Source organism: Bombus pascuorum, chromosome 3 (genome assembly GCF_905332965.1).
Source record: "Bombus pascuorum chromosome 3, iyBomPasc1.1, whole genome shotgun sequence".
NCBI classification, from domain to species: domain Eukaryota; kingdom Metazoa; phylum Arthropoda; class Insecta; order Hymenoptera; family Apidae; genus Bombus; species Bombus pascuorum.
The window spans coordinates 2,576,209-2,603,092 of NC_083490.1; the positions used below are offsets into that span (position 1 = coordinate 2,576,209).

The 26,884-nt window shown below is 47.4% G+C and overlaps 1 protein-coding gene across 3 annotated transcripts in view; it reads right to left on the minus strand.

Annotated features, from left to right (window-relative positions):
• Window positions 1-26,884, minus strand: part of LOC132904944 (rho GTPase-activating protein 20-like) — a 179,372-nt gene that overhangs the window by 94,847 nt on the left and 57,641 nt on the right. Inside the window, exon 1 of one of the 3 annotated variants that reach the window (XM_060955797.1) lies at window positions 1,256-6,569. The exons of the other annotated variants lie outside the window; for them this stretch is intronic. Coding sequence (XP_060811780.1) covers window positions 1,256-1,564 — 309 coding nt within the window. The 5' untranslated portion in view covers window positions 1,565-6,569. Of the gene's footprint in view, window positions 1-1,255; window positions 6,570-26,884 lie in introns of those variants that run through there. 3 annotated transcript variants of the gene reach the window in all.

The window sequence follows — 26,884 nt, forward strand, 5'->3', positions numbered from 1 at the left end:
GATATTTGAAATAATTAGAAATCGCTATTATACGTAGAGAAGGATGAAAACAATCGCGGTTGAGAATAGCCGATAATCGCGAGTCAACTTACAAGTCGATCCGTTCCAACGCGAAGTAAACACACGAGGCAAGCGAGAAATTCCGCTCGCTCGGTGAATTTTTTTTTTTCTTCGAGCTATCCGGTGTTCCGGTTACACGATGAAACGAGCGTGCCACGGATACGAGGAAGTAATGGCCGCAACATTTCGACGCGCGGCGAAATAAAAAGTCATTAACGCTTGCCTACATAACCAGGCGCGCGGATTACGCGAAACTCGCGAGTACGAGACCATAGTAAAAACAGCCGTTTAAAAACTGGCATTACGTTGCGATGCAATTATGTAATCAGGTTGCGGCACGTACATCGTCAGGTTTCCAATCGTATTTAATTAAAAACTATCGGCGAGAAACAACGCACGGGCCCCGCGACTCCGACTAATCGATTCCAGCCGCAACCTAATATCCCAATTTTCTACGAGCCGCGAGACAGGTCACGGTTTCTGTTCCAGTTTCGGCATGGAAAACGGTGAAACCTGTTTTCGATTAAAGTCGTAGAGCTGTAGCGTTATCGGTGATAAAAACATCAGACGCGGCTTAGAAACCACTTACGTCTACCGTCGTTCGACTCTTCTGTGTTTACTATCGTTCTCGAATTCGTGGAATAACGCGAGACAGAAATTCCTCCTAGTTACTCTACTAGAACACCTCCATTCGTACTTCTAATCGTTACGAGAAATGTTTCAACCTTGTTTATTTATCTTTTGTTTTCTGATTTCTCCGCTTGCTTATTCGTGTAAACATAACGTACGTAAAGCGCGTAATTTCGTTCGCTCGGTTCATCGCGTTGAACCATTCATAGTAACGAATTCCTAGTCGTTTCAAACGATGTTTGAACATCTTCGATATTTGAAATATCGATCTAGCAATTTACCTTCGTCTAACTCTGTCCCTAAAATGCACGAATGTCGCGAATCTGATATTACAAAACAAGGGATCAATCGCTAAATGTACGTTCCCATGACCGATTAAATGGAAAGAATTTCATCGAAGTACGCGAATTGTCTCGATGATGACACATCGAAGGAATTTCGACCGTTACCTTGCTTAATTACGTTACGCAACGAACAACGCCGCTCGTAAATTCCAGGTATCGTAATCCCATAAAATGTGTGTATCAGCTTGGCGAAAATATTCGAAGGGAATAATGGGACTCACCTCTTTCATGCCATCGAGCCTACCGAGACTCTTGGTACCCCGAAGCGGCGGAAACGCGGCGTCGTGCCATCCGGAGTTGCACATCTGCACTTGCTCCGAATGCACGTTCAAAGCTCGCGCCCTGCTCTTGCTCTTGCGCTTGTCCAGCAGATGCTTCGCCCTGGATTTGCGGACTGGCGCGGCCGGATCATCCTCCGGATCGCTCTGCACCTCCCAACGCGACGGAGATTTAAAACGACGTCGAGGACTCGTCGGTGAGGTCACCGGCGAGGTGAGCCTCTGGACGAGGGTGCCGAACATGGTCATCATTCGACCTGCTTTAACACCGACGTAACGATCAACGATACTTCACTCCGACTTGGACATCGTGGTATCGAGCTGTGCGCGCCTCGTCCTTCGATAACGTGGTTCAGCTCATGCCAGCACACGATTCGTGTTCTTTCACGGGGAGAAGAGTATACGACGCTCTCTGTCACTCGGTGGTTCGCGCGAAATCCACAGGTGGTTCCCGGAACGGATACACGGTGCACAACCGAGTGTATACACTCGTGTCTCGCGTGCCAATACACAGCTTTCTGTTTGTCGATGGAGGATGCCGGTAAGAACGGAGCAAAACACCGTGGTGGTTCACTTGAAACTGTAACGCGTGGATAGAGCAGTGGAAGAAAGGAAAACGCGAGATAAGAAACGACAGAAAAAGCCGGTCACTGTTTACTATCACACGATTTTTATTGCGCCGTAGGTAGATAGGTTCAAGAGCTCGTGTATGTAACTTGTCTGTCCGTCTCCCTCTCTCTCTCTCTTTTTCTTTCAGTCTGGATCTTGGTTGGTCTTACGCGAGACGTTGCACGCTTGTTTTTCCGTGCGTACACGAATTGAACGCAGGCAGATACCGTTTCAAGTACCTGTGTTCTACAGCACGTTTCACCGATCGAGCAGAAAAGTAGCGGCCTACGGGGAAGCGACGTGTCAGAGGGCCGGATCGACTTGAAACCAGGCACAGGTATTTGCCTTCGGGCGTGCAGCGCTCTCTCGCAAACACGGTCCGCGTTTAAAGCGGTAGTCTACGTGCACCGTTTCTTTCCTCTACGGTTCGCGGTTTCCAGTGTTACTCGCCGTTCGCGAGACGGTCTTCCCTCGTACTATGTTCCAACGATCGGAACGAGACGCGAAAGAACGCACAACCGTGTTACCGAAACGTGACAACAAAACACGAGATACGTTCGAGACGGAGATTGAACGTAAACGCGACGCGACACATACACGCCACGAGCACCGATCACTGGCTACGTGCGGAATCGAACTGGTCGCGCGGAGAGACTGCCTTTGCCGACCGGTTGGCCTCGCTCTTACGAAAATGCCCGAGTACGGACGAACTCGGACGAACCGGATCGAAGTTGCACGATCCACGACGACGAGACGCGAGACCGAATCACCGGTTACCATGGCGATCGGGACTTATTCCCCGTTGGGCCTTACACGTTGTTCGTACCTCACTGGGGAAACCGAACCGACCGAACCGAGCGCTGATAAAGGGTTCCTCCGTACGTTTTCCATGCCTAATTTTCTCTTGTATCTCGTGTTTCTTTCCCACGAAGCACTTTGTCATCGTTTAGATTTTGAAGACGTTTAGGTCCAACGATCGGAGATCTAGACGTCAACCGTGTACGTGGTTGTTGTTACGCGGCAATCGCTAAAGAAACACGCGGTATTTATTCCGCTCGATCGCAAACGATCGTAACGGATTACGAACGAGATAAATAACGACGTATCGATTGATTTTACTAGATTTCGAAGGATTCGATATCAGAGATGTACAGAGGCTGGATGCGCCGCAGGGTGCATCGTACTCTATTTGCAACCGGCGGAACGTGTCCCGCCGTAACGGTCTCGGTAACGATAAAACGAATTGATAATGCCTGACCCCGGAATGAATTCCTGTTTCTAGGCGTCAACCGGCTAATTAATGGCACGATGACTGGTTCTCGGTTGCTTCGCGGTGATATTCTTGCATGTCGGACGCGATAAATGGGGAGTAGTCGTGCGGAACATGGCGAGAAGTTGCCGGGATGTCGTGGAACGCCAGCTTCCACGAAGACTCGCCGGTTGAAAGCACGAGAGAGGTGAAAATGAGTGCTCGATAAGCGGCAAAGGGACACCGACCGATCCCGGCTTTTAATCGATGGACGCAGGGTTAATCGCGCGTCCAGACTCCCGATGATTTTCATCGAGCTTTGACGCATTGCGATCTACCCTACCCGGTAATCAAGCAAAGAGGTACGCTCGTGATTCTTCGTCGCTTTCAAGGACAACGAAGCCTGACGCGAATTAAGAACGAACGCAACGCGCCTCCTTCTTGCTTGAACGATATCATTAGAGTAAGATCCCGTCAAAAGTTCAATTATTCTCGCGTCTATATACGGTGATACTGGGAAGTTGATTAATCGTGTCAGAGGCCCACTCGGTAATTATTACGCGGACGCGTAATTAGCGCGAATCGTCCGATACCAAGGTTCATTCTCCGTTCCGTGTCCTTATCTCGTGGCAACGGTATCCGTGAGAATCTGAGTTACGCGAGACAAACCGATTCAGATTCGTCCGCTCTGTAACGAGCGCGTGATCCATGATGCAGCTCGAAACGTGTGCGGTTAGTCGCGTTAGTTTCTTCTCGCGCATCTCTCGTCTTCATCGTCTCTCGTCTTGTCTCGTCGAGTCGAGTCGAGTCGAGTCGAGTCGTGTCGAGTCTCCTCTCGACTCGTCTCGCGGAAGTCTGCTCGTCCTACATCGCGATTCACCTATGCGATAAAACGTAAGAGGCGTGTAACTAGAAGTATGCGTTATCCTACTCGGCTACCTGTTGAATATATCCTTGCACGTATGAAATAATTAATCGTGTCTCGTCCAAAATCTCCATGATTACTCTCGCGGACGTCCTCGGTTAGTTTACCAGCGAAAGGAGGAATAAAGTAGCGGCGCGAAAGGAGCAAGAAAGCGAGAAGGAAAAATTCGTCCAAGTTTCTCGACGTACGGAATCTTCGTTCGTAGGATCGCGCTTCTTGTCGCTGAAGGCTTAAATTTCAAGACCGCGACAGGTGCAAAGGCTGAATAAATCCCAGCTATCGTGGAATTGCGTCAGTCTGCGGTCGTGGCTGACTTTTTTACACGTTCTTTTTCTCGCTTTCGTAGGCCTCGATTTATGCCCGTCATTGCGAAATAAAAGTACGAGATTCAGGATATTCGGTACGAGTTTGCTAGTACGTGCGACTGTAACGTGCCACGTGTCTACCTATTGTTCGTAGTTTCGTGTTCCATCGCGCCTCTTTCACGTTTCTCCGTTGCACACTCTCGAATCTGGAGCACGCTGCTAGAAGAAACACGTACTGCCCGCCTTGAATCGAAGATAACGTCAAAGCTCCATAAATATCCGATTAGATCAGGTCTCTGGGCGCATTCCTCTTCCACCAGTCATAATCCGAAAAATAAATCCTACACGCGTAAGTTTACGTAATGTTTCCTCCCTCGTGTTCTACAGCGGCTGCAAAAGGTATTGGTACGTACGGACAACCGACAATGAGGCTGGCGATTAAAATGCATCGTATACATTCAGAAAACCGAGTCATGTTCCTCGGTCGAGTTTCTCGGCACTAAAACTGGAATGCCAAAACTGCGAGGCCACGGAGGTCCTCCGCGTAATAAATCCATGTTATCGGGAAGAAATCGCGGTAAGTTTTTTCGGCCAGCCATTTTTTCAACCCTCCGACCAACGCATCGTCCTTTTGGAACGCGGAAAGTTCTTCAGCGCCGCGCAAAACGATCTCGAACTCAACGAACCGAGCACACGCGAATGTTTTGCGCTCAAGCAGCGTCCAGAATATAGTTTACGATCGAAACTTTGGCCGCGATATTTGCATCGGACCCGATCCGTCGCACGTTCCACCGCGTTATAACCAAGACGACCGATCAAACTGAATTTTCTGCAGAAAGAAAAAAATCGTCGGTCGATCTACCGTGGCCGAACGTTACCCTGTAGCGGATCACGGAAGCGATACGTCGATCGACAGGTCGTTTCCCTTCCGGTGTCCAATCCTAAGCGACTCGCGAACGCGAAAGCGAGTCTTGGCAAAGTGTGTCGCGCGTTCGCTCGTGTCGTCGATTTTCACGAATCGCGAATGCACACGTGTACCACACCGTGGACCGATTGGTAAAATCCAAGAGTTAACTTCATCTCTCTCTCCTCTCTCTTGTTGGGAGAGAACTCTGCCGTGTACGTGCACGAGAAGGGAAACATTGCGTGCCGATTATACTGTCGGCCAGTGTGAGAAATATTATCCTTTGATCTGCGGTGCTGCGCACTCCGTGCCGGTTTCACTCCGGCAAGAAATTAACGACCACGGCCCGCCGTTTCAGTACGACCTGCCTTCGGAGATTATCAGTCGCGAGAGAGCCTGAGCGAGACGGAAGTGAACGTGCCGCAGGAAGTGGTCGAACAGCGATTTCCCCTGACATTGAAGCGCGAGCTTAAGCAACCATTCGCGTTTAATCCATGCGTATATACGTCTGTATGCTTCGTACAGTTCTAAACTTGGTGATATACGTCAAGGATGACGATTTGAGAAATTTATGCGTACGACCAGCAGGATTCGTACGGTGTCACTCGATTGCAAGGTTGAACCAGTCGACAATAGCAGCTATAGTTTGAACACGCAAACGTGAAATCTCTGCAACGTGTTGGATCAACTGGGTCAAGGAATGTAAGATAGAGGATGTTATAAAACGAATTCGATCGTCGATCGGTTAACAGCAGCGTGAAATTTCTACGATGGAAATAAATTAGGCAATACCCTATACGAACCTTAGGTGTATCGATTATTTGTTTCTTTCCGAGGTGAGATAAATGGAATTCTACCGCAATAAGAATTAGAACATGTACATATATTACACAGAACATTGAAACTTACGGGCTTACAGTTGCCTATCAACTTGCTCGTGTGCATTAAAAGTGCCCGTTTTTCATAGTTAATCCGCGCATGACTAATACGGAAATATGCGAGCCGAACATTTAAATATCGAAGATAATCGATATGAATCGTAAGCAAAAGCATTCGGCAAAGTAACTATTGCAGAAACTTTGCCTAACTTCCGCGAAATTCCAGAGGAAAGAGAGAGAGATGAGGAAATTGCGAAAGAATTTGGAATGAACGGAACGGTTTAGGTTTGGGTTTAGATAAGATAGACGCGTTGGTAGGCGCGGCAGATTGGAAAAAATCGGCCACGCAAGAATCGTAGTTATTCGAGATAGTACAGAGAGAGAGAGAGAGAGAAAATAGTGATTTACAGCGTTTCACTACTCGCGACGCGTGTGCCCGTCGCGCATTCGGCGCTCGGTTTTCAAGTCGTCCCGTTTAACAAGCTATGCGATCGAGAGTTAAGACCGCGAACGAGATCGTTTCTTCGTGAAAGTCGCGAATGCACACGGCCACGGAGTCCCGCCAGGAAATACTCCATTCCATCGATCGACCAACGATAACGATCCGCAAAGACCGGTCTAATAACTCGCGATCTAAAGGCTCGAGAGCATTGGCTATCGTGTGCAGAGCACGGTTATGCTTGCGTAAACGGGTTAATGGAGAGGTCAATGATGGAGAGGTATTAATAAATGGCTGGACAATGGGCGTGGAATTCGCCGGCTTCGGTGAAGCTTGATCTTCCAATTCGAGCAACGAGGCGCGATTGCCCCTTGTTTAGCCTCGTGTTTTATACGGTTCTACCATGTAGCAGAGAATCGACGAGAAATCAACGAGAAATCGATGGAAAATTATATCTTTCTACGTATCTACGCAACACCGTATATCTCGGTTCCTTCCAAGGATTCATCCTACTCGTACAAAACGCCGATTGATTAACCCTACGAACCGCGATGTTCGTTCGTAATTATTCAAAGATCTCGTCGCAATGTTCTACGAATCGGTTTATATCTTATACATCGACACCTACCAACGAAAAGATTATCCGATTCGTATAAAACGATGTTTGATCGATCCTACGAACCGTAAGATTCGTCCGTAACCAACTATTCGAGGAACCCGTGGTAAAGTTCTATGAATCAGTAAACATGGTTAATTAATTTCCTTTAATAACAGGCTACTACCTTTTCACCAGAAATTAGTTCAGCTTGGCGGGATTTAACGGCGGTGTTATGTTCTCGTAAATCACGAATAATGAAAGTCTCGCGTGTCGCGAGGGAACTGTCGACTCGTTCCGTGAGTAAGCTTTAACCAGGCGTCGAATTAAATGGATTCCAGACCTTGTACGGGTCCGTTGTTATGACGTCGGCGAGTTATCTTTCAGACCTTGGCCATGCCAAGGCTATCTTCCACGGGTGGCCAGGAAACGGCTCGTCCTCCTCTTCCAGGGCCAGGAGGAGTCTTGACCTCACGCAACGTTTCCGCGTGCTACTATGTTGAATTCTTTTTTTTCGGGCGCACCTTAACTACCAGCCAGCTTATACAAGCTTAACTTCGACATTGAAACCATCCGCACGAAGCATAGCCTGTGCTTTTTTTCTTTTCAGCATCTCGTAAATTCTGGTCGTATTTTTACAACGCGATCGGAGCGCGTTGCGCCTGCGCGCGTTTTGTTATTTATGTAATTGTGGGAAAGATTTAACGCAACGGTCGTAATAAATACAATCACCCCAGCAGTCGTACTCTTAGACACCGAGGCGATAATATCTTAATTTATGTTTCGCAACCCGCCCCATTATCTCATTGACGATTCTTCCGTCGGAAGACGATCCCTCTGCCAGGATTCCGCGACCTCACGCAACGTTTCCGCGTGCCTGATGCTTCGCACTCTGTGCACGGGTTCGTTTAACTTATTCCCATCCCTTCGATGAATCGATTCCCCTTTACACCCTGATTCCCTTACACGATTGAACTAATAAATTTTACAAGTTGCAATTTACCAGCGTTAATAAATTTTCTCGTTTATCGGTAACGCGACTTTGGTAGTAGAATTTTATACGTTACGAGGCAGTCGATTGTCCCATTCTACGAAAGATGCTTGCTCGAATCGTTTACAGCTTTACCAATCAGTCGCGCAAAGATACCTTTCACGGGGAATCGATCGTTAACCCACTGAATTTCATAATTGCTCGTCTACAGAAGATCAGAGATACGACTTGTCGTGCTTTTCTCCCGTGGTGTTCGAATCAATTTATCGTATAATTAGTCGACGAAACGTTAAGGTACAACGTTGCTTATGCGCGTCATAGACCAGAAACACCAGTTTGCCGATAGTATTAATAAATTATCGTGCAAGAGGGCCCTCTTGCGATATAAATCTTTAATTGCACTGTTTCAGCTGGTTGTAAGAGACGAGCGATTCCATCCCGAAAGGGTACTCGAAGAAGCTCGATCCCGCTTCCAAATAATCGCTTACCGATTCCGATCGGGCAATTTTCCACGAAAGGCGAATCAACCTCGAAGAGAAGAAGAATGAAGATCCGTGGCAAACGTTTCCGCGTGTTTGGAAGACGCGTGGTTCCTCGTTTCCTGCGAGGCTCGGTTCGCGGAGCGTGCGCATCGCACGCGGTTCCCGACAATGCTCCAGCGTGGCTTTCGTACGTTCCTTTTTTTCATCGGACCCAGTAAGGTCGCGCCACTTAACGGTCCACGGCATATTGCATCGGCCGTTTCGTGTGTAGACGGGGAGATTCGAATGGGTATTAAAGATGGGCGCGCGCGAGGTATCCGCATGCCACCGAGTTAGCTGGCAAGTTAGCTGGCTCGAACCGAATGAAAATCCGCCAGGGAAAAGAGAGAGTGCGTGCGACAATGGCGCGTAACGCGGGGGATAACGAGCGCGAGTTATGCCCCGTCATAATTTGCAATTTAGATTTCATTATCAGCCGCTGGCCGCTGATCTCGCTACCACTGAGTCTACGTCTAAGAGTCACGGCTACCGGTGTGCACGTGCTCCTCGAAAACAAGCCCCTGGCTACTGCCTACGCCGCGAGTATATAGACGATTTTCCGCTTCCTGTGAGACGCGTTTTGCTTAGAAAATCGTACAGCCGTACCATTCACGAGGAGAAAAATTGCGACAATGATCGATGGATTCCGCTTCGTGGACAAGTTAAGCCGCATCTTAGGCTCTTGAACAACGTGGAACTTTTAGCCGAGGTTCCATGTTTCTTGAAAACGTCACAGGTTAGTTATGCTCTCTTTTTCGACCGCTTTACAACGCGTTTGAACTATCTGTCGTAATATTTCAGGGACGATAACGGAAGAAAAAGTTGCTCGAGTAGCTTCAGGGAGGATGCACAGCTTTACGCCGAGACGACGTTGCGTCGCTCGAGAAAGTGCGTCGCGTTACGCAACGACGCGTGTAGCAATATGCCGAACGCTCCGAATTACACAATCGTGACCCAACGATCGACATTTACACAGCGTAACGTTATTTTGCATAAGGGAACGGCAACGATGTCGTTCGGTTACGTTGGACCGCGCGCAATCAGGCGCCGTTGATACGTCGGAAGTGGCACGAAAGTTATGGCGGTAAGATCGTTTTCGACGCATTTGGCCGGTACAGAAGCTTCGAGAAATCCGCGGGATGCCCCTCGAGCCGAGCCTATTCCGCAAAAGTGTGCTAACGACGCGCAAACCGCCCTCGAGCGAGCATTTCCGCATTGCGTGCGAGCCTTTAAAGCGCGGAAAAACGTTCTTCGGAACACAAGCGTGCCGCGTATACGAACCCGCTCGTTCGGGGTAATGATCCTGGTTAACGGTACCGCAAATTGGTATAGTAAAGGGTTTGTAAAGTCCTTTATGGAAATGTCCATTGCAATATCGTTGGTACAAACTGCGGAACGTTGCCGCGCATCTGGTGTGGAATAAATGACGCGAGTCGCCCGTTTCAGTCATTAGAGGTCTCGAGCCGTCGTCGATCACGAATACTTTGTATCTGGAGCCGTTTCTGCGTCTCGTACCTCGTTGCCTCTACCGACGCTCTTAAAACGGTAGACAGAGAAATTGGAGATGTTCGTCGAAGACGAACGTAGGATCCGAAACGAAACGACCGACAAACTTTACCAGCAGATTTGGAACGCGAAATTTCTAAATTCTCCGTCGTTGCGAATTTATCGCGCTTCCTCTTCTATTTAGCCGTTTAACGGACGTTGACTTGTTTCTACCTTCGCGTTGCTACCAGCGATTCGAAAACACGCGCGCTAACGTATAAAAAGCCAACCTGCAAGATCTGTCGTTCTCTCGACGAATCTATAATTCGCGTGGGACTTTGCTAACGCGGAGGAAAGAAGCGTTGGAAAAAGACGGAGAAAGCAGCGATCGTAGTTTCGACGCGTCTCCTAATTCGGGCCGAGAAGATCGAGAGACATCTTTCGAGGAGCATCGGTGCAACGTCCTGCAGAAGAAGAATCCTCCTGCCGGTACCTTACACCAGGTTCCTTTGGACTGACTCACGTACCGGTCGCTCGAGCCCTCTCCCTCGCCCCTTCGCGCACGGTGCCACTTTGTTCCACGAACGCACGGAGAACTCGCTTTTCGGAAGCAAAAACGAACGTGGGCGAACTTCTCGAAGGACATTCTCACAGATTCTGTTCCATCGCGACAGCGTTCCTCTCGTTCTCTCCTCTTTCTTTCTCCCTTTCTTTCCTCTCCGTTGCCTTACTCTTCGATCCTTTTCATTCTCTTTATCTTGCCATCCTTCTCCCATCGTTGATCCGATCTTTACGGCGCGCATCGAGGCTGCGTTCACGATGCTATTTAGACACCGTGTTCTAACACCGACGACTCGACTCGATGCAACTCAACGTCGTATCGATGGAACGCAGTCTCTTTTCACGGCGCTGAACGACTCTGCTGGCCGAGATTCTCGTAGCATGAGTTTAATACAATCAGAAAACCGTGACACGTAACGTCAGATCCTAGCCGACGTAAAAAGCCGTGGCTTGCCGACCGATTAAATTGCGCCCTTTACAAGACCCCTTTTGTTCTTCGCGTAGAAGCATCTAATTCTTTCGATTCGAGCAGTTTACAGATCAATATCTCGAACGCTTGACCGATGCCACTTATTGTTAAGGCAGTTAAAACGATATCGAGTACATGGATACGTTGATAATGCGAATAATTCATCGCTTCTCTACTCGATACGTTTCAGCGGTGAACGCCACTGTGTGATTTCTTCTCGAACGAAAACCTATTTATAGGCGTACATTTCCACGCAAATTACAAAGTATACGTTACGAATCGAAGGGAACATCGCGACAAGTGATGTTCCAGTAATTTCCAGCAAACCGGCAAAAGCCGACTGAAAATCAACCAAAGTCGCATCGAGTTTCTTCGCCGACGTTAATTCAGTCGCGTCTTTGAAACAACATGCGCTGTATCTTTTCCTGTCGAAGAAGCAAAGACCAGAGTAGTAAAGATCCGAAACGTTATCCTACCATTAAACGGTACACGATTTACGTGGTCTATCGCTGTTTAAACGAAAGAACGATCATCGTCACCGTCTCGATCCATGGAAACCATTACTGCCATAGCGAGAAGACCCGATATCGCGGAAGTCTGTTTCCCCTAAAGGACTTACGAGTGACGTCAGAGAGTGGCCGATCACGAGGCTGAACGAAGAGCCGCGATAGCTCGATATTACGGCATAGTGGCGATTGTGCCCGTCGTTACCCTTATCCAAGACGGTTCAACAGGAATTCAATCTGCGTTACGAGCGCCGCCGAGAGAACACCAGTTACAAGTATGCAAACGTCCTGATGGTGCGTGAATAAGTGCGTTGCCGCGTGTTCGGCCACGTCCGTGTACACCGAGAGCTATGATTTGCCGGTGCCGCGTACCACCGTCTTCGGACGTGATCGCAGAAAAGCGAACTCGCTCGTTTGTTCCAGCTGGAACCGAGTACACGCGGTACGCGGTACTTCTCCGAAGGAACGATAGGAAACCAAAGTTGGAAACTTCGTTGGCAGCTTTAGGAGCCGAGAAACGGAATTAGTTGGCGGATGGTAGAAAATATAGAAACTGCGGACTTGCAACTTGGAAAGGAAGAAACCGCAAACGTGAAAATTATGGTCTTGGAGATTGAAAACGTAGGAACTTGAAAGGTAAAAAAATAGGAAAGTCACAACGAGGATATTAAATCGTCGATCGTTTAACCATTCGAGCCATAAAGAAAGAAAATCTAAAGTAGCAATTGGAATTGCGATATTTCCAGAGTTTCAGTTAAACACACGCGAGCAACCTGCTCGGGAGAAAATTGCACGACTGGTTACGCGGTTTCCAGGAAGGCGGTTGTCGAGATTTCGCACGTATTTTATCGCGCGTTTCCTCGTATACCTGTTACGCGGCGAGCCGAGTCGCAGGTGAGCGTACAGGTAAACGTTTTAGGTGACACTTTCGTGCGAAGGTCGTCTATTCGACCTTACGTAGGTCGCGCGCTAAGAATTCGATCTACCACGCGTCCTACGACATTTTCGCGTCTTATATTTCACCTTGACGCCTCTCGAAGAAACGCATCCGCGTCTATCGAACCAGATCGAGCGTAAATAATCGTTCGTAGAACGAAAAGCTGAATGAACCAATTAACGGAGTTCGACGTTACATAAATCACGATCGACAAAGTAGATTAGTTTCGCTGTAAAACGTAACGAGCGCCGGGCTGTGCGGCGTGGCGAACATAAATCTGCTCATTTTCTCAATTACATCGAGCACTACCGCGCGCACGACCCACTTTCAACGACCTTACGCGAACTAAAAGCCCATTTAAAGGCTGCACGAATTTTTGTGACCCACTGTACGTAGCGCGATCGTCAAGGTGCTCGGCCACCTTGGCCGTCGGCTAGCTTTCCATCGGTGAAAGCTCCGCTTTGTGAAACGCTCAACGCGCTGCATACGTGCCAACCTGTCCCCCTCCCTCTTTCTCCGTGTATACGAGAATCGCGAGACCGGTTAGAGACCTTCCTCAATGCGTTCTGTTGTCGATTCGTCGATGAAAAATTAACGGAAGTCGAACCGTGAAGCGTGCTTTGACGAAAAAAGAAAAAAGAAAGAAGAAAGGAAAGTCAAGGGGGATGATAGAAAAGACAAACGAGAGAAAGAATCGTCAGGTTCGTATGATTCGATCGATCGATCGATCGATCGTCGGATATCGCGAAACGACAACGAATCTATGAGCGATTACTGGCAACGCGTATTTACTTACAAGATACCAATTCGAGTCTTCTCCTCTCTAATTTATGTAGGATAGAAACTGCGAAACGCAGACACTACGACGTCTTGGAAAAGTCGTAAACCAAGGGCGAAGCTCATTTTACAACAGCCATATCCTTGATCGTCGATAGGAGAAACTCGCAGGAAATCTCATTAAGTAGAGTGTCCACAAACGATAACGACGTCGTTAATGGCTCGTTCGGAATAATTAACTACGTGGATTTGAAATTCGTTGCTTTTGCGTAGAAACAATGACGCGTGATATCGATATCATTTACTCGCTCATTTCTTCGTACGCTTCTTCGTTTAAGGAGGAGAAAAAAAAAAGGTTCGTTCACGAGCTTGACTCGTGCGTTCTCTGCATGATAACCTGTTCGTCTTGTCACGCTGAAATTAGTTAAACACGAGAAAACAGAACGAAGCGTGTCGGTGACGCGTTAACGAACTCTTATTAAATTGGACAGTAAATCGACGCGATCGTATTACCTACGTTTTTCAACGTTTTTTCAATCGGCTTTCTCCTAGGAATAATCTCGCGGATAATACAAGCAATTCGTTAGAATGTTTGATTTACGTGAAAACGATAGAGGCAAGGTTGAAAAGCGAGCATTGTTTACCCGAACGACTATAAAACTCGGTAAACGATCGAATCGAGCAACGATAAGAAACGTCAGCGATAACGTGCAAATAGGAATTCTACGTACTACGTTTTCAAACGTTGCGTCGTAGCTGGTGTTTGCGAATAATTCGTCGTCTCTCATCCGTCCGAGTAAAACGTACTTCTTTGAAGCGTCTATGTGAAAAATTCCTGGCAACACGGTGTAATATAGCGTATCGCGCGTGTAACGTTTTTGTAGGTTTCGAAAACTGTTCGTGAGCTTGTTACGAGCGGCAATCGCGGGAAATTCATAGAGTGGTTATAAGATATTTATGAACATCTCGTACAGTTGGCTGACGAACATACACGCCTTTACAAGTACCGAGTTGGCACGTGAAGCTAGGTAACGCGAGGGTTTCGAGAAGGTGTGTTGCGTGCGCCGTGAGATTTCTGATATTTTTAATAACAATCTAGGCGCTATCTACCGACAGAATCCGAAAGAAATTGCGGTAACGGAGTAGTTTTGGTACCGCTAGAAACAGTCGATGCCAATCTGGGAAACCTCGTGGCGTGGTTGCGGCGAAATCACGATTGCGAGGGCCGTGTATTCATCGCTACGAGTTTCAAACGATATTTCCCACTTTCGATGCAATAATCGTACAACGACCATGTATACCATGACCGTATCACGCTTTACGACGCCGATGATTTCTAATATATCGTTAACGGTTGCGTTAAATATTCCAGGCTCGATGATTTAAGCAACAGGTGTTTCCATATCCACTAAATCTTCCGTACGTTCTTGTCGGACTCTGTCTCGCCCCCTAATTTCTTCGGAACGATTCCACTCTGATATCCTTCGTTAGAATTCCTGGATCGATGAACAGGTTTCTCGGTCTATCCGTGGCCGATCCCGGGGAAATAGATCGAAGTTTGCTCGGAATAAGAACCGAATCTAAGCGCAGTCGGAGAACACGCGAAGAGTACTTGACTCGAAACAATTTTACTTTACCGACGCGTTGCTCGCGCCAAACCAGCTATTTAATACTTAGCGCGCTCTTTCTTATCCAACGCCGCTCCCGCGAATTTAAACGATTACCACGTTGAACGGTTTTACGAACCTCTCGACTACAGCCCGATGATATACGAAATCCAGGTGCTGTTGAATAACCGCGATAAAGACACCTCGGAGAGATATTCGAGCGGTAATATCGTGGTCCAGAGGCATCCACTTCCTCTCACTGTCGTTTCGATCTTGCCTTTTGTAGGACACGCATTGGGTGGCCAAGCGTACCGTACACGACCGATCAAAAAACGCGGCGAGATTTCACTACGTCGAACCGCCCTTCCTTTCTTTCTCTTTCTCCTGTCCTCGATGACCACCGACTGCACAATTTCGTTGTTCCCGACGTTATTACATTAATAACGATCCAGCCAGCCAAATAATTGGATCGAACGAAGAAAAAAAGGAACGGTCTCCTCTCGTTTCTCTCTGTTCGGCTTTCCCTTTTACTCCACGTCTGCTCACGGACAAGCGAACACGCATATTTATATTCCGCGCGCATCCGCCGTTACGAAATCCGCCATCGAAACTATATTTTCGATTATCTTCGACAGACGTCCTCTTGGACGAAGCGGTCTTTATTTTCATCGCCATTCGCGCAGCGAAGATAAGGAAGCTGGCAACAGAAGCAGAAGACACGCGGTTTACGTGCCTAAAATTCCTCTGGATGACTTCCGGTGTCCGGTTTCTCGGCCCGTTAGGCCGACGCCCTGACGAGAATGCATTTTCGCAAAAAATTCGCAGCTACGTGGACGAGGTGGATACACGGGCCCAGCTGAACAAATACGCGCGGTTCTGCGGCTTCCACGCATTGAAATCTCCCGGCCTCGCGGCCTGCGTACCACTATACGTATTTATAGATTGACCAGGCAAAAGTGAAATTGCCAGTGATAAACGGAACGAAGGTTGTTTATCACTGAATTTAAAACGCGAATGTTACATTGGCGAGTGTCGATCGAAAGTCTCGAAAATCTTCCATTCCGCAATATTTATTTTCAATGGAAATAGAAGCACGATACTTCTTACTAACGACAAGTACCTGTCTTTGGAAAAATTCTTTGTCGCGAGGTATCGATTCCTCAAAATATACGTGTCGCGTATTCGATCCAATATTTTCGTCTATGGTCGTTTCGTTTACTTGGAATATACCTTTGTCGATCGTATCCTTGCAATCTTCACGTTACGATAGTTAAAATTGTTGAAGTGGTCGTCGCTTCTAAGAAAACTCTACATCTGGTCTTTTAGTTTTCGCGAGCGCCGAAGCCATCGACGGCGTATCGACGAAAGACTGGGTCGAAGGCAAACCATAAACAGTACACGGGCAACGTTGGCTTCAGGGTTTTTCAGTCATAGGGTAACGCCGCTAGCGTGCGGATCTGGATCAGCTCGATCATATTCCGATTTGTATTTGCGCTTCAGTATTTAAAATATATATTTTCTACCTTAGAATTTATCCACGCGTTCCTTTGTATTCACATACGTCTAATAATCTCAAGGAAAATCGTTGAAGACGGTTGGAAATTTCTTACAAATTCCTCCATCATCCACCTATGGATTCTATCTCGTATCGGAAGCTTTTACTTTTATTTCATGACGTTGCGATTTCGCTGCAACTCGGCGCTTTCATGTTTCTAATAACGAAATCGCAGGCTCGTACGTAACACCATTAAAAACATAATAATCCTACCGAATAACATGGCCGCTAAATCGTACGGACGTTGCACGGTTCGTCTCGATCGGAGACTCGTGGCGGACCTTGAAGTCGTAAAAGCGATTAGACCGCGATGCTCGTAAACGTCAACGCGACGAAACGATCTATTCGCGGGAAGCGTTGCGATCTCGAAGGATTCAGGAAATTGGATTAAGCCTTAAATACGTTGAAACGCGTACCGCGGACGGCCGGATCGCGCTTAGAACCGCGCGAGATAAGGGACGGCCGGTTATCGTGCGTCTACCTTCTAAGGTACGCGTTGCACGGTCTGCTCGCTCTGCTCGCGGAGATATATACCCGGCCAACACCGACAAAGAGAATACATCTGGCCTCGCCGATGCGGTTAAACGCGGCGAATCGATAAATAAATTCCGCACGAAATTTTATTACCGCACGCGAACGCGTACGCTTCGAATCGCGGACGAACGATTTGTCCGGTCGAGAAAAGAGAAAGAGCCGCGCCGCGTTCAATGAAGCTATATAAATTATTGTATCGATTGTTTGTCTTCGTAAATCTTTAACGAGTATCCCGGTGATCGGTTCGAAAGCGATTCTAGAGAGAAGACGCGCATCGATCAATTTATCACGCGCGGTCTCCGTTTCTTTTCCCGTTGGATATACTTACGAACAATGCTCTCTTCCAAGTCGAGATTTCGATTCGCTCTCCAGTGTTCCTTCGTGTCTATGTATGTGTGTACGTGTGTGTGTGTGTGAGAGAGTTATCGAGACGAGGAAGATTTCTCTCTTTCTCTCTCGACGAAGATTTGATAGTCACGATAATTACGAATATTTAGAGTCAAAACACGCGTATGGCGGTAGAAAATTAAAACGATCGTATGTTTCTTTTTTTTTTTTTTTGCAATACCTGTGATAAATAGAATTTAAATAGGAAGAACGGTGATCCGAAACGAGCAGGCGTGTCCAAAACGAATATTTCATGCATACCTCGTACGTTACAGGTTTGTATAGAATATAGCGAATAAAGAATAGCGTGGAAGAAAGAGGATGGAAGCTACGGCGGTATTAAAGATCGACCAAAGTAATTTCCGATATTAAAATACTTTCTTTCCACGCTGGAAACTTTCACGCAAAGATCGGATTATTTCATCAACGAATTAAGTAAAACACTAACCGACAATGTATCGTAAATTGATCGGATCCAGCTGCAATTTCATATAAAATAATCAACTTCCAATCGTCGTTTAACTTGGTAATCCGATCCTCTTGTCCGAGCCTCGATACAGGCATTACATGAAAAACGAGTCGCTTTCCTCGTTCTTCCTCTTTTACAAAATTCCTCGTAACGCCAAAGAGAAACCGGCCGTGTATTATATAAGAAATAAACGCGGACACGTGTTGCTCACCGATCTCCAAGTATCCAACGATATAGTTCGTCGGTTCGATCGGTCGAATCGCGGCGGAACTCTCTCGAACGCACGCAACGCGGAATATGAAATTGTTGGAAGGTGAGAGGATCCCGTGTTGCGCGCAAGATACCGGAAGATATTCTCCGGAACGAGACTTCGAATCTCGCCAGGCACGTAGAGTATGTTCTCTCGGTACGTAAAGTCGCGGCGAAATTACGGTGGATTAAGATTTTTCCATAGGATCGTCGATGGTTACAAAGGAACCGCGTGTTCGACGATGATGTTCGCTGGTAACTTTGCAAACCAGCCGACACGGCGTAAATATCCGATCAATTTCAACGGTGTCGAATACTTTCGTCGGATGAATACCCCGCCTATTACAGCGAAATTGTAGAATAACCAATGGAACGTCGCAAATTCCACGTCGATCATGCTTACGGTGGAACTTTCTTCCTCCGAGTATCGTTTATACGAGCAACGTTTTAATTACACCATTCATCGAACTTTAATCGAGCTTCTATTACGCGAACAACTACCGACCGTTGTTCCAGTTAAATAAACGATTACTTTGTATCGAAGTTGGCTAAAGTTTGCCGTACGTCGTTCGTCGTTTCGTCTCTGATGAAGCGTTCGGACGATCCGTTCACGCGAACCCGCCTGCTCCGGATAAGACGAAACGGAGTTGCGTCGTGCCAGAGCCGAGCAGATATTCGCTCGTAGTCGTGAAAAATCGTCGAACCGATGGAAAAAGATTTCACGCAGGTTCGTTGATCGTGGCATAAAGCTGAACACGTGGATGATGCAACCGATCTCGGACGATGCTGGTCGAAAAGGCTATGCTGAGACATGGAACTCGACTGGAACGCGTGCATGCTGTCCTCTGTGTCGAAGGAATTCGCTGCTGTTGCAACGGATCGATATCTCGATTCTCGGTCGCGGATCAAACCGCCGCGAGCCGAGTTTAACGCCCTGCATGTAGGCTACTTTGCAGTTCCGCCGTGCACGACGGTGAAAGTGCACACAGGCGCGTGACCCTACCATGGTATGCGTGTACGTGTACGCCAAACGCGCACACATCGATCGTTTGCCGATTCTATGCACGCGCATCGGCGTGTCGCGCGAGTACGCGCCATCATCGCGGCGCGGTCGGGGGAAAAGCATTTTTCTCGATGCGCTTCAAAGAGAATACGCGAGTCGTAAACGTAAGATTTCGCGCGCGAATCTTCGCTGGAATATTTACATAACGGTCGGAATATACGGAATACGACAAGCTGAAAAGCTAGCCGAGATTTATATATCGACGGCTTTCGAGGCAGATGTTTCTTCCGTCTTCGGTCGAAGTCGCGGACGCGCTCGAGCGGCACGCGCGAATTCCTTTTCGTCGTTCGACGACGAAATTTTGTAACGTGCCTGGAACGTGACTGCACGAGATAGAAGCGATCGGTCACGATCTCTCTTCTGTTCCACGTCGCGAAACAAAGAAAACACGATTAAACGTTTGACGGAAGTAAACTGGAAAAGCACGGACGATGGACAAATTTTAGAGAACACGCTGTTCGCTCCGTATCACCGGAGTTCAAAGTCCTGCCGAGTAGAGTTTCGTTGGATCGTTGCATAGATCACGCCCCAGAGAGATCAAACGGCATGTTTTCTCAATAATTCAGCGCGTGCCTGGCGTTGCGAGCAGTTCGATGTTTTATTCATGAGGATCGTGGCGTCCTTTTTGTAATTACGCCAGCCATGCATCGCGCATAGGTGTCTCTCGATTTTCGATTCATGGCTTCGATTCAATCGTACACCGGGACGGTGGTCGTTCCATCCACGCGATTAATAATACTAACAAATTACTATCCACGGAAGCAACCTTCGCTCTCCCATTTCCTCCGCATAATTAATGATAATTACACGCCGGGCTCACGATCTTGCATCAACGTTCCCTTGATACTCTATCAATGACCGGGTCAACGATGTCGGGACAACCCGAACATCAATTTAACCAGCTTTTCCCGTTTCGCCATTTTTCCCAAGACGCTTCCTTTTTCACCGACCGGAAACGACGTAACCAACGGATAAATCTCTAAGTGATAGAAGATTAGATCGCCAAGGATCGAACATCGGTAAGTACACGTGAAAACGCGTGGCTCGAGGCGAGCTGCAATGCCGAGCGGCATTTCCCATGGAGGTGTTTCCAGCCGATATCCGGCCGAACGTTCATCTCTGCCGCGAACCTACCGCGATTATATCCACCTTTCGAACCCGTCCTCTCGATAATAAGTAACTTTCATTTCCTCCCCCGACGGCGGCCTTTCCTCCGCGGCAGGAGCAACACGTGTTCGACTATAACTCGCCTCATAAACGGCAAACAGGTACAGCGCGCCACGTTAATGACCTCAGCCTGTTCTTACTCGATAATTCTATCCTAATGAAACGATCGTTTTTATGGGATCCACTGAAAGGGTTTCAACCGGCTGATCTGACATTCGCCGTTGGCTGAATGCGCGATTGATAGAATCGAGTTGATGGAGAGAAGCGGCAAGACGCTTCGCGTACATGGAAATATTTTGCCACGAGTGAGAAATTCGGTGAAAGAACCGGACTGAAACTTTCGTTTCATCTGCGTATTTCCCGTGAACCAACGTTCGCCAGTCGCTCATTATCGTCGCGTTTAACGAGTCGATGAGAAGCGGATACAGAGAAATATTTGCATTCTTGCCTGATCCTTCACGGTCGATAGCCGTCCTCGAGCAGGACAAGTACGTCCCGGGTATGGCTTATTATTCCAGAAGGCGTCCCGATGCTGCAGCAATTCCCCGTGCTTGCGTCGCACGCAATGTATGCGTGACATCCGGTCCCTTCTGCCTCGCGTCTACGCGTACATCTTTGAATTTTACTAAAAGGATCGCGGGTCCTAGCGTACATCGTGCATCTTCGTCGAACGTCGTATCGGAATGCGACGTAACGTTGCACGGGAATATTTCTCATCGAAGCGCGACGCTTCTCGGTTATCTTCCCCGCTAAAGTGATTATCGATGCATCACCTCGTGCCTCCGTCACCCCTTTCGTAACATGCCAGAGTTTCCTACCGTTGCGTAACGACGTCCAAATTCTTATTCCCTTCCTCCAGCGAACGATGCATTCCTACTCGAAATGTACGACGCGACGATAACGTTCCGGGAGCGGCGCTAAATCTCGCGTTCCAATGACCTTTCGAACAATTTCATTCAGCTCTGTTTGCTTTATACTTTCTTCGGTAGTTATCTAAATAAACCTTAGTTTCTCATTGCTATAATTTTAAAGCAACAAGATCGCACCCTGTTGGTAAATTGAAAAGGATAGAATAAAATAATCCGATAATCGGGTAACGAGTGTACGTTTTGGTAAGCGCACTGTCGCAGCTGGTATCGTCCGCGTGAAATTGCTGCGCGAAATCAACGCCGTTCCACCCGTTTCTTTCGGGTTTAACGAGAATTATGTTGGCCAACGTCCGCGAAACCTTCGTGGCAATTAATCCAAGACGCACCGGGACGTAAGATAGCGTTCTCTGGTGTTGCACGGTTCCGCGAATGATTATTTTAACTTATTGTTCCACGAAATTCCAGGAGGCATTTAACAGGCGCGAGGGTAACGGGTCCGTATGCGTACACATGCAGGCGCACACATCGAGTAGAGTATTTATATTCAGACAGAAAAGGTCGTACGAGACGATTCGCGCTCGTGCAAACGCGCCTTTACACGTGTTACTTACGACGTGCCGCAAGTAACGACGTTACGCGTGTACGTACTGGTCAGCCTTAAACCATAAAGGAAAGACGAGTGCGATACACGTGCGCGCCACAGTGTGTACAGTGCTTTACGACGACCGAGCTTTAACGACGGTGGCTCGCTTATACCGAATGAATATTAAATATAAGCGATATCGGTCTCTCTCTCTCTCCCTCTCCCTTTCTCTCTATCTCTGACATTCGTGGGCCGTGTAATCACCCACGAGCAACGTCGACCCGCAGGGGCCACAACTGAGAATAATTGCCATTATCACGGTATCTCTCTGTAACGGAACCTTCGACGTTCGACGTCTTTCTTACGGCCTCTTTGGTTTTCTTAACCTCTGTTATCGAAGCGTTAAATTAATAGCCGAAGGAGCGATATGTTCGCGGTGTGAAAAAATGAAATAGAACGCTTCGCGAGATTCGCCAACGAGGATCCTTAAGGTTGGCAGAACCCGTTGAGCGAGCTTCGTCATCGATCGATGAATCAGGATTACTCGAAAAGGACGATACGATCGCTATAGTTTTTAATATCGATCACGGAGAAGAAAAGAAAAGGTTGGTCGGAATCGATGAATGGGTCGCGAAACTAATCGTAATTGAATAGAAGAAATTACGATTCAGGTGTGGAACGCGAAACGGACATAAATCAGCGTAAATGCAATTAACCGGTCGGTCGAGACAAGCGAGGAAGAAAGAGAAACATCGAATTATAGTAAAAGCGATACTGGCCGAACTACAGCTCGATTTCACTGGCCGTAATTGCGATTAATTAACCAGTTGGAGCGGAAGCGCCGGAGGCTGGAAGGAAATGAAATTCGAAAGTAGATAGGATCTTGATAGACGACGCGAGAATTGCGCAAACCCGATGTTTAATTAATTCCGATGACGAAATTGGCAAACGAACGCGCGTCCACAGCGTAGATACTAAATATCTACTTACGGATAGGTAAATCATCGGCGATAAATATTCTCGTGTGATCGGTGTTCGAAGGAAATTAGCACAGATGTACGTTATATATCTATAGTACAGCAATTACATAGATAAAGGTTAATTTTCGTTTCAACAATGGACAGCTCGTTAAAATCAATCATTCGACGATGTATGGGAAACGTGGCGGCGACAAAAACCCGAGCAACAAAAGACAAAGGTGTCGCAAGAATTGATAAATCAAACGATCTCTCTCCGCGAGCGTTGCATAACGGAGCAATTAGCCTCGATTCTAACGAGAAATCAACCTGTCCGCCAGGTATGTGCGAGGAGCAACCTTTCGAAAAATCACGATCGCTTAAACAACCCATTGTTCTTTTCCTATAGACGCGAGTCCAGTCATCGAGGATGATTCCTCCGTCGTAAGATCATGGTTGGAAATATCAGGACCAGAGAGACGTCCAATTATTAATAATTAAACCGTCGTTCGAATTACGAAACGATGGTTAAACACAGGGCCGACTCGCGACGCGACCAACGACCGACGATAAATTAACATCGCGACGATAATCGTCAGCTGCGATCGATTTAGTTTCGTTAGCTAGCCGATAAAGCAACTTTCCTTCGCTCTACAGAACGTCCATTATCGCTTTTCGAGTAATCGTCGATAAATTTCCGTGCAAGGGATGCGCGGACGGGCTCACGTCCCTCAAGGGGAAAACCGAGCGATCAAGATACACGGATAAGTCGGAGAATTGCAGCTTATCACCGGCGATTATCGACGATTTATCCTCTCCGATACTCGCGGAAATATTGCCAACAACGTTTCTAACGATTCTTCTATAACGAAAAGTATACATTTCTTGTCTGATTTTTCCATCTCTCGCTGTTCTCTGGCGTTTCTCGTTTCGACGAAAGGAAAAGGTAAAAATAGTCGCAGGATTTTTGTACGTTACAAGATCGAAATACGTTTCCACTTTTACTTTCGTTTCGCCAACTTTTTAAATAAAAACATCGAGTCAACAGGTTTCTCGCAATGCAAAGTCGCTGCTGAAAATATAGCGACTCTGTTTGAAAGATACCAGACATTTTTAAGGATAATACATATATGTATGTATAATAAATAAATTTTCTCTTATAAATTGCCACCTACAAGCACAGTAGCAATTTTTCAAAATGTCTGCCATTTCGCCCATAATTCTCGCGCTTGCCGAGAAATACCAAGATACCAAGCGTAGGATAGTTGGCGCGTAGAACGTACCGTACAATCGTTGTCGGGCATGTCAATAGAATGTAACGCACAGTGGGCTTGGTTTACCAGCGTACCGTAAGCTCGAGACCAGTGGAATGCAAGCAAGGCGCAATAAGCGTCGTTTAACTACCACGAACGTGGCAATTATTCCAATAATTCGGGGTTGCGTAAAGGTCCATCGTAATTGTTTATGCCCGATTCCTCTCGACTGGCGTGGCTATATACGCGCACACTTATCCGTCGTAAAATTAATGCCGGCGAAAATTCTCCGTGCACGCGTGTAGGTTGCCCAATCAGCATTTTCCACCGACAATGGCTCGTTACACGGTTTTTTCTCGTGCCACTTTCGTCTCGCCGTGTCCCGGCATTCGTTTCGACTCCCTTAGCGTAGTCTATTATTCTTCGCCGAACGGTAATTGCGGATAACCATTCTCGACTAATTGCCGGCCTGCCGTCAATTATTCGAACGTTTTCGAGGTCGTCCTAGGCCGGCTTCGCGTTTATGGTAATCGTTAGCGTTAAAATTTACGCGCGCCCGACTTGGCCGGTCGAAGGGAAACACTTACGTGTCCCTTGTTGCACGAGCCACTTCTATCCCGTGATTATTCCTCGTACGAATAATGTTATTATCATCCGGTCGACGCATACCGCGTAATTACTCCATTACTCCATTTGCGAGAAAATAATGCCGTCGATTATGCGCTGCTCTTCTCTATGCATACACGCGAAGCCTATGTAACTAATGTTTATTGCTTTTTCTAAGACAGATGTCACGCTCGATAGACTCGACTAGTTCTCCCAGCGGACGGTTCAATTATCCGTTAACTATTTCGTCATTTTTTGCCCCTGAAGAAATGGAAAGTACGAAAGTGAAAAAACCGATCGAGTCGATAGAGGTGTCAAGGACACGCTAGCCTCTAACTTTCCTGAGGCCGATCCGATCTCTTCGATATGCGAGTCGATTCGAAGCATCGTCCTACTCGCGGAGAAGATCAACGCCGCTAACCTTACCGAATCTTACCGAATCGCGCGACGCGATTTTATGGCCAATCGATTAGACGGCGTTCTTCGCTGACGCTTCTTGCGCGATCACCAGCTATGACTAATAGGTTCCCTGGCGATTTACGCACCTACGATGGAGAACATTCGCTCGGCACTGGGCCGAATTATATTCCCGGAAACGCAATTGATCCCATCGTTGGAGGATTCGTTCGAATCGACGAATTGTAAGCATCGCGAGATCCCCGTCGGTTATGGTTAAGCCCGAGGAGCGATACCGTGCTCTGACCTTGATAATAATTCCAAAGAATAAGAGGAATGCGCGGCCTGAAACGGAGAGACCTTGCAAGTGCGCGTCACTGTAGGTCTTCCTGCGCCTCGTCCTCCACCTCGTCCCATCTTCTTCCCATCTTTTTCCTACAACTTGGCGACGATTCTTCGAATTCGAGAAACTGGTCCGGCAACAATTTGTTATCCAGACGTCGAAGCTCGGATCGATCACTAATAACCTTCTTCTAGTTCTTTCTTTTCTTCTTGCGTTACGTGACCGTCGTCGAGGGCGCGCCGAGAGAAACATTGTCCCTTCGTGCTCGTACCTGCGTACGCAGCTTCTGCTCGTAGAAGTCTAACAGCGTCTCCGTAGCCCGGGACGTACGCAGGTACGTCGTCGACGGAGGAAGTCGCGAGCGAACGCGCTTCGACGCTTTCAGGAAACAGGTTACCGGTTGTGTTTTTTAATTATCATCGAGCAAAATCGTTGGAACATGCGCGGCACCGAGAGGAATGCGCACTTATTCAGGAGACAGACACGGCCGCGTTTGCATGAAACAAGAGTGCGCGAGCAGCTTGGATTGTTTCTTTCATCCGGCTCGAAGATGGAATAAATTCCTACTCCGTACGAATCGCTTCTTCGGATTCTCGGTTTTTAAACGGCGCGACGACGATCCGCCGAGCTTAATTAATTTACCTGACGGCGTTTTATTTTCCATACGGACACCGGCGTCGCGTCGCGGCGAGTGACACAATTTATAGCAAAGTAAATTCTCTACGGTCGCAACCGGGGTCGATTTGCTCGTTTTTCCGAGTATCGCGTCGCGCCTGCTCGTCTTTAAACGGTCCGCCATACTGTCCCTTATATTATCGCGTTTATCGCCCATCAAATCGTCTTTCATCCACGCTTGAACGGAAGAAAAAAAAAGCCTGGCTCGTCCAACTTGCCAGATTGCTACTCCCATCGCGCTGTGTGCAAGCAACTTTGTGTAAATCTCTTCGCACAAGGCTGTCAATTATCATCGTTCGGTTACCTGATCGACCATATTAGCGTCGTTGTCATCGTCCAAGCGTATCGTCGTTATACCGCGGAACCATCAGGAATATTAAATAACTCGAGAAGCAAAAAGAAAAAAAAAAGACAGAAAAGAAATTACATTAAATATCGCGATAAACTGACAATCTTCCTAATCCCCCTTTTGAACGCGCAAAGGGGGTAATTCCATTAATCGAATATTTGTATCTCCTTGTTAGCTCGAATGGGATCCATTAACTCGGAATGAAAGATCCAAGCAATAGTACCGTGTTCGTTTCAGACTCTTGCGCAATTCGAACTATCACCGATAAGAATCCTCGAGAATTCTCGAGATATCCTCGAGTGAAAAATCAAAGATTCTTTTTATTCTTATAACGTAAGAGAGATCATGCAGCCGCTCATA